At 38.3% G+C, this 9,333-nt stretch overlaps 1 protein-coding gene across 1 annotated transcript; it reads right to left on the reverse strand.

Moving 5' to 3' along the window:
- Nucleotides 1–657: 657 nt before the first annotated feature.
- On the reverse strand, nt 658–5,806 carry LOC103941309. Its single transcript, XM_048573378.1, is given in 2 exon segments — nt 658–2,742; nt 3,208–5,806. Coding segments are annotated over 2 exon segments (4,629 nt in total). The 3' UTR covers nt 658–712.
- Between the last annotated feature and the right edge of the window lie 3,527 nt (nt 5,807–9,333).

A 9,333-nucleotide genomic window follows, 5' to 3' on the forward strand; every position in this document is an offset into this window, starting at 1 on the left:
CTTTTGGTTTTTCAAAGATGATTAAACATGTATAAAGCTAACAAGAGAATAAGGAACTTCACACAATACATGCTTACTAAGTTCTTGATCACCATGCTCCAAATTCAATCCAATTATATCATTGGGTCGGGAAACTAATAAAAATCTAATTCAAAACAATAAATAAAATAAGACTATTTTTGGATTTTTCATATTTTCAAAATTTTCTCTTTTTTTTTTTTATTTTTTATTTTTTTAAGAGTCAACAAAACTAATTAAGAAAACAAAAAAAACAACAAGGAAACAAATTAAACCAGTTCTTAGTCAAAGGGACGAAAATTTTCAATTTGGTCATTTTTTCAATCTTTACCCCCAAACTTAAACTGGACATTGTCCCCAATGTCATAAAACACAATAATGCATAAAATAAAAAATAAAAATGAAATAAAATAGTAAGAAACAAAATAAAGCATTTGGACTGAAAACTTCCCCAATTTGCAATAAAATCAAGTGATGACCCCCAAACTTCAATTCTGCAATCAACTCCAAGGGTGGACATAACCAAAGATTCCTACAAAGAAAAGAAATACTTCAGCTTAGCACGCATGAAAACTCAGAAAACAAAACAAACGAAAAATTGAAAATGACATAAAAAGATAATGAATAGAAATATTGGGTTGCCTCCCAATAAGCGCTTGCTTTTACGTCCTCAGCCGGACGGTACCAAGAGTAATCATTCAAGGGAAGCTGGTTCTTGGAGGGGTACAACCTCCACATCATGCTCCGCAAAAGACTCGTAATATGGTTTGAGTCTATGTCCATTCACTTTGAACAGGTTTCTGGTCTTTGCACTTTGGATTTCCACTGCACCATGAGGAAAAATATTAGTTATAACAAACGGACCAACCCATCGAGAACGAAGCTTACTTGGAAATAACCGAAGGCGAGAATTAAATAGAAGAACTTTCTGTCCAATGGCAAAGCTCTTCCTTGATATCATCTTGTCATGAAATGCCTTTGATTTCTCCTTGTATATTCGACTAGACTCGTATGCATCATTCCAAATTTCATCTAACTCATTCAATTGAAGCTTCCTCTGCTGTCCAGCAACACTCATGTCCATGTTGTAGGCTTTGATAGCCCAATAAGCTTTGTGTTCTAATTCTACTGGAAGACGGCATGGTTTCCCATAAACTAATCGAAATGGGGACATTCCAATAGGAGTCTTATAAGCAGTCCTATAAGCCTACAATGCATCGTTCAAGCGCATGCTCCAATCCTTCCTACTAGGACTCACAGTTTTCTCCAAAATTTGCTTTACCTCACGGTTTGATACTTCTGCTTGACCACTAGTTTGCGGATGATAAGGTGTAGACACCTTATGTGTGACATTGTACTTCCTAAGCAACGCTTCAAATGTTCTATTGCAAAAGTGACTCCCTCCATCGCTAATGATTGCTCTAGGTGTCCCAAATCTTGCAAAGATGTTAGTCTTAATAAAATCTGAAACAATTTTTGAATCATTAGTTTTGGTAGCTTTCGCTTCCACCCATTTAGAAACATAATCCACAGCCAATAAAATGTAAAGAAAACCATTTGAAGATGGAAAATGTCCCATGAAATCAATGCCCCATACATCAAAGATCTCAACAATCAAAATAGGGGTTTGTGGCATTTGATTTCTTGGGCCCAAGTTACCTGTTCGTTGACAACGATCACATGTTGCACAAAACTCGTACGCATCCTTAAACAAACTAGGCCAATAAAAACCACTCTCTAACACCTTAAGGGCTGTCCTTTTTGCTCCAAAATGGCCGCCACATGCATAAGAATGACAAAAAGTTAGAATAGATTTAAACTCAGATTCAGGGACACACCTTCTAATCAATTGATCAGGGCAATATTTCCACAAATAAGGATCATCCCACTCGTAGTATTTGGCGGTTTTGACAAGCTTATCTTTCTGAGCACGTGTAAAATCATCCGGAATCTTTTTGGTGACCTTGTAATTGATAATCTCTGCATACCAAGGGTCAGTAACCTTTAATGAAAACAATTGCTCATCCGGAAAACTCTCACGTAAAGGGATGAAATCTTCCTCTATGTTTGAGTGCACAAGTCTGCTAAGATGATCTGCTACAACATTCTCACTCCCTTTCTTATCCTTGATCTCCAAGTCAAACTCTTGAAGCAGAAGTATCCATCGAATGAGTCGCGGTTTTGCATCTTTTTTTGTGAGTAAATACTTCAAAGCTGCATGGTCAGAAAACACAATAACTTTAGTTCCAATTAGATAAGATCTAAATTTTTCTAAAGCAAATACAACAGCTAGAAGCTCATTCTCTGTTGTTGAATAATTCAACTGTGCATCATTGAGTGTTCGTGATGCATAATAAATGACATGTGGCACTTTGTTGACACGTTGTCCTAGAACTGCACCGACAGCATAATCTGAAGCATCGCACATTAACTCAAAAGGTAAACTCCAATCTGGTGGCATGATCACAGGAGCCGTGGATAACAACTCCTTAAGTTTGTTGAATGCTACCACACACTCTTCATTCATATCAAATATTACATCCTTTTGAAGCAAATGGCACAAGGGTCTAGAAATCATTGAGAAGTCTTTCATAAACCTACGATAGAAACCTGCATGTCCAAGAAAAGAACGAACCTCCCTGACAGTAGTAGGGAGAGGTAAAGAACTAACAATTTCTACTTTAGATTTATCAACTTCAATTCCATTTTCAGATATGAAATGCCCTAAAACTAATCCATGTGAAACCATGAAATGACATTTTTCCCAATTTAAGACCAAATTAGTTTCTTGACAACGTTTTAAAACTAAGGACAAATTATGTAGACATGTATCAAAAGAATCACCATAAACTGAAAAATCATCCATGAACACTTCAATTATTTTCTCAATCATATCAGAAAAGATACTTACCATACACCTTTGAAATGTGGCGGGGGCGTTGCAAAGTCCAAACGGCATCCTCCGGTATGCAAATGTGCCAAATGGACATGTGAAAGTCGTCTTTTCTTGATCCTCCGGAGTAACTGCAATTTGATTATATCCAGAATAGCCATCAAGAAAGCAATAATGAGAATGACCAGCTAACCTTTCTAACATTTGATCAATGAATGGAATTGGAAAGTGATCCTTGCATGTGGTGCTATTTATCTTCCGGTAGTCTGTACAGACTCTCCAACTATTTTGCACACGTGTAGGCACTAGCTCACTAGCTTCATTCTTAACAACTGTGACTCCGGATCGCTTCGGAACTACTTGAACAGGGCTCACCCACTTGCTGTCCGAGATAGGATATATGATGCCAACATCAAGAAGCTTGATAACCTCTTTCTTGACGACCTCCATCATGAGTGGGTTCAAACGGCGTTGAGCTTCCCTTGTAGGTTTTGCACCTTCCTCCAGCAGAATCCTATGCATACATATAGCTGGATTTATGCCTTTGATATCTGCAATGCTCCAAGCTATGGCAGTTTTGTGATCCTTCAGTACCCGGATCAGTTTCTCCCCTTCTTCTGCTGTGAGTTGTGATGATATGATGACCGGTAATGTTTCATCCTCTCCCAAAAATGCATACTTCAAATGTTCAGGAATCGGTTTAAGCTCCAATTTGGGTGCCTGAATCACAGAAGGAAGAATTTTTTCGTTAGAAGTAGGAAGAGAAATAAAATGGGAAGAAAACTTACCATGAATTGGTGAAAGAAACTCAAGGGCTGCCACTGTCTGGATTAATTCTTCTTCAATGTGCTCGGAATAATTAAGTTTTCCATGTGTAATGCTATGCACTAACGCCTTCTCTAAATTGTCTTGTCCTACACCTTCATTAAAACAATCCTGCACAAAATAATCAAACGCATCAATAGACAAACAAGATTCAAAATCACTAGGGTACCTCATAGCATTGAAGATTTTGAACTTGACACTTTCTCCATCAATTTCCATGGTTAAAGTACCATCGTAGACATCAATCTTCATACGCGCCGTTCTAAGGAATGGTCTTCCCAATATAAGAGGAAGTGCAGTAGGCATAGGGTCATGTTCCATCTCAAGAACAAAAAAATCAGCGGGAAAAATAAGTTCATTCACTTGCACAAGTACATCCTCCAATAGGCCTTTGGGATATCTATTTGAACGATCTGCCAACTGGATTACTACCTTTGTTTCCTTCAAGTCTCCAAGGTTTAGTGATTCATACACTGAATATGGCATCAGATTGATGGATGCCCCCAGATCGCACAATGCTCTTCCAAACTCTTTCCCTCCAATTACACATGGAATGGTAAAGCTACCGGCATCCTTCAACTTCGGTGGTAGCTTTCTCTGCAAAACAGCTGATATTTCCTCGCTTAATGCCACAGTTTCTTGATCATTGAATCTTCTCTTGTTCGTACAAAGCTCTTTAAGGAACTTTGCATACTTGGGCACTTGTTTTATGGCATCTAAAAGAGGTAAGTTCACTTGGACTTGTCGGAAAGTATCCAAGATTTCCTTATCAGTTTGCTCCTTCTTAGACTTCATAAACCTACGAGGAAAAGGAATAGGGACACATGAGTTAAATGAATTTTGAACTTCTTTACTTACCTTATCAGAATCTTTTTTGTTTAATTCTGTATCTTTATGAGACTTTTCAGTTTCTGTTGAAGCCTCATCTTGCTCAAGATTTTTGGTTTGTTGCTCCCCTTGCTCATTTGTATCTTTTCTAGTCCTCTTTTGCATCCTTGGCTGCTCAAAAACTTCTTTTCCACTCCTTAAAGTCACAACATTCATCTGCTCCGCATTTGGATTCACCACGGTTTGGCTAGGCAACCTTCCTGGTTGATGTTGTTGCCCCATCAAACTTGCTAACTGACTCATTTGGCGCTCAAGGTTTTCAATTGCTTTGTCTGTTTTCTGTTGATGAGATTGAGTAGAGTTAGCTAAAGAAGCAATTAAATCCTCAAGAGACTTACTTGGAGCTTGTTGTTGTTGAGGCTGAAACGGTGCCTGCGGTCTTGCTTGAAAGAAGCCAGGTGGACGGTTATAGTTGTTGGGAACAGATTGTTGTCCGTTGTCTTGATTGTTCCACTTTAAATGTGGATGATCGCGCCACCCTGTGTTATAGTTGTTGGAGTATGGATCATACTTTTGTCTTTGTTGCCCCTGAAACCCTCCTAACGCATTAGCTTGCTCAAGACCACCTTGATCCATTAACGAAGGGCACATATCGGTGGCATGTCCCATCATTGAACAAACACCGCACACCTGTTTTGGAGCCACCATAACCTGTTGCACAGGATTAGTCAAGTTAGCTAATTGTAATTCAATACTAGAGTTAGCACTTACCTCGTTAACTTTCTTAAGAGGTAGCTCATCTCTCCCTCCAAATTGTCGTGTGTTGCCAGCAATGTTTTTTAATAATGCCTTAGCATTTGTTGGTGTCTTGTCCATGAATGCTCCTCCACTTGCTGCATCAAGCATTACACGATCAGTACCACACAATCCTTCATAAAAATATTGTATTAAAAGATGCTCTGAAATTTGATGATTAGGACAAGATGCAACCAAATGTGTGAATCGCTCATAGTAATCTCCAAAGGGCTCTCCATGTTGTTGTCGGATTGCACATATGTCTTTCCTTATGCTTGCAGCTTTTGTGGCCGGAAAATATTGCTCCAAGAATGCTTGCTTCACCTGGTTCCATGTGTTCATTGATCCTGGAGGTAAATTGTAAAGCCACTCCTTTGCCTTAGCTTCTAATGTAAATGGGAATGCCCTCAACTTGACTTGCTCCTCATCCACATTGGCTGGTCTCATTCCCGAGCATACCACATGAAACTCCATGAGATGCTTGTTGGCATCCTCTGTTGAGAAGCCATGGAACTTAGGCAAGTAGTGAATCATGTCGGACTTAAGCTCAAATCCTCCTCCTGCATTTGGATATGTGATGCACAATGGTTGTTGATCCGTATTAGGCGTTGCCAACTCCCTCAAAGTCCGGTTATCAGCCATGCCTTCTTGTGGTTCTTCCTCCTCTTCCGAACTCAAATGTGGTGGAGAAGATGGTGGTAAAGACACCGATGCACGCTTTTGCTTGATTGTTCCTCGAAGCTTTCGAAATGTTCGTTCAACCTCAGGATCATAGGAATCTAGATCAATGCTCTTGGACCTTCGAGTACGCATATACTACGAAGAGTACCTGAAATAAACACAAGAACAAAAACACTAATTAGACAAGAAAAGAAAACAATAAAAAAAAAAAGTAATTAGAAATAACAATACCCGGCGACACGGCGCCAAAAATTTGATAGGATTAAAAGCACACCACAAAGTAGCACACAAATGTCCTATTAATTTTCCTTATTAACAATAATATTTGTCAATTGTAGCATATGAAAATAAGGGTCTTTCCCGCAGAAGATTGTTTTATCTAACTACTTAAAATGTCACAAAAACTGGGCTGCTGTCCCTAATGACCAGCCACCGAAAAATAATTATTAGACCGACTTACACTTATCTAAAGTCTACGAAATTTTATATGCAGATACTAGACACACTGAGCTACACTCACACAAATTTTTGGGATTTTTGGAGTTGATTTGATATTTAAATTAAATCGAACAAAAACAAGACAGAGACAGATTTTTAAGTAGTTCACAAATTAAGAAAAACAAGTTAGGGGAATTGCTATCCACCACCAAATAATCATGCAAACATGTTATGTTTCATTCAAATTCCTTTCATTTTCGGATGAAGATGCTCAAGTTGGCTCAATGTTAGAACTCAACCTATTACTCTTTCTTATGTAGTATGTTAAGAGAATGGCGTTTTCAACTTAACTTAGTCCCTAACATGCAATCTCGAATGGTGTGTTCATAGATTTAACAAGTAGAAATCATTAAGAACGAAAAGAGTTTGAGTCATCACAAGGCATCGTAAGTACTAGCGTTGTCTTACTTATCCTAGAAATTGATTCACATGTTAATGGCAATTAACAAGTACTACTCTTGGCAATTAACAAGTACTACTCTAGAACATATGTAGGTCCTCATTCGACAAGGGCAGGCACACACATATTCATAGCATTAGAATCCTAGATATGCTTACTAAGTATGCATCCATAGAAAACACATAAAGAATTCATCAATGAGACAAGTAGTGAACCAATTTTCATCCATTCGTAAAAGTAATTCAAACGAAATGTCATAACAAACTTGCAATCATATTCGGAGCTTCAAAACAGCCCCTAACTACTAAAAATTAGTTACACATAATTCTCAAATTAAACCAAAAGAAAGACATGAGTTTGAGAAGATAAAACCGAGAGAAGAGAATGCCAAGATTTCCTCCTTCCTTTCCTTCCTTCCCCAACGTAGCAGCCTTGCCTTTTTCCCTTGCTTTGCTTCTTTTTTTTTCTATCTTTTTTTCACACTTTTTCTCCCCCTTTGTTGCTGCAACCTGTAGGTATTTTCTTCTTTTATGCTGCCACAGTTTTTTCTCCATAACTCACCCCACTAACAGCCATTTAGTGATGACAATAAGTGGGAGGAAATGCCAAAACAATTGTAACTCTTTGGGCAGCCTTTATGCCCATTACTCTCACTTAATTTTTCATTTCCTCTGATATTTGAATAGGTGTTAGCTGGCTTGTTCTTGGCTGCATCAGTTTTGGCTGTTAATTTTATGGGATTTATTGCTTTCAATGCTTCTTTGTCAGTTACAAACTGCTCAGCCTCCTGGGAACCTTTCAGTGTTTGAACGGCCATAACTTTTTCTAGAAAAATGATATTAACAATCCGTAAAATTCTCCAGAAAATAGACATCCGTAGCTTTCCAAGTATATAAGGCTCATTCTCTAATTCATTCTGAGCTGTCCGCAACTGGCTTCCAAAGTCAGCTGACCTGCACAGGCAGTTTTGACGAATTTATTACTTAACATTCCACTTGTGTTATTTTTCTTTTCTTTACTTGACAAATCCTAAAAAACACAAAAACAAGGTAAATAACTCAAAAATATAAGGAACTAACTAAGAAAAGACAAGTGAATTTGATATAAAATATATATAAATATGAGCTTATCATCCAAAACCTTCCACATGAAAGATTTAGGAGATGCATCTTATGGACTTGGGATAAAGCTCTATCGTGATAGATCCAGAAAATTAATTGGATTATCCCAATCTATGTACATAGATAAGGTGCTAAGTAGGTTCCAGATGGAACAATCTAAGAAAGGTATTCTTCCTGTAGGACATGGAATTCATCTTTCTAAGTCCATGGGACCTAAGACTCCTGAAGAGATACGGCAAATGAATACTATTCCTTATGCATCTGCCATAGGAAGTCTCATGTATGCCATGATATGCACAAGGCCTGATATCGCATATGCTGTGAGCATTACTAGTCGATATCAATCTAACCCAGGATCAGAACACTGGGCAGCTGTCAAGACGGTCCTTAAGTACTTAAGAAGAACTAAGGACATGTTCCTCGTTTATGGAGGAGTGACAAAGTTGCGAGTGGAAGGCTATACAGACGCAGATTTCCAATCTGACGTTGATGATAGAAGTTCCAACTCCGGATATGTATTCACTCTGAATGGTGGGGCTGTCAGCTGGAAAAGCAAGAAACAAAGTGTAATTGCTGATTCCACGACAGAGGCTGAATATGTCGCTGCAGCTGAAGCCGGCAAAGAAGCGTTCTGGATGAAGAAGTTCATCACTGAACTTGGAGTGGTTCCAACCATTACGTCACCAGTAACTTTGTACTGTGATAATAATGGGGCGATAGCTCAAGCCAAGGAACCCAGGGCACATCAAAAGAACAAGCATTTTGATAGGCGCTTTAATATCATTAGAAGATATGCTGCCGAGGGGAAAGTCAACATCCTCAAAGTTGCTTCAGCCGATAACGTAGCAGATCCACTAACAAAGCCAATGTCTCAAATCCAGCTTGACCGTCATATGGAAAAGATGGGTATTAGATACATGGGAAGATGGCTTTGAGTGCAAGTGGGAGATTGTTGGAAGTATGCCCACAAAGCCACTCATTTGATGTAATAGCTTTTTGGAATACTTAATGTATTAAACTTTTATATGTTTAATGAAGGGCAAAACTTATTGTTAATCACTATTTATTGTATCTTGTGTTTAAGCAATAAGGGAATCCAAGGAATGTATTTGATCTAAGAGACAAGTGATTTAAGTTAGTTAAATTAACGAGACCTTTCTCTTATGTTCATTCCTAAAACGTTCCTAGCCTTAGGATTGCCAATTGGGCATTGACAATCCGCTAAGGTTAGTATGTGTTATGTCGACTCAAGCGTGAGTATGAACTAGTCTCAA

This window comes from the organism of the source record quoted next, unplaced genomic scaffold (assembly GCF_019419815.1).
Source record: "Pyrus x bretschneideri cultivar Hongxiangsu unplaced genomic scaffold, Pyrus_bretschneideri_v1 Contig67, whole genome shotgun sequence".
In the NCBI taxonomy this organism is placed as follows: Eukaryota; Viridiplantae; Streptophyta; class Magnoliopsida; order Rosales; family Rosaceae; genus Pyrus; species Pyrus x bretschneideri.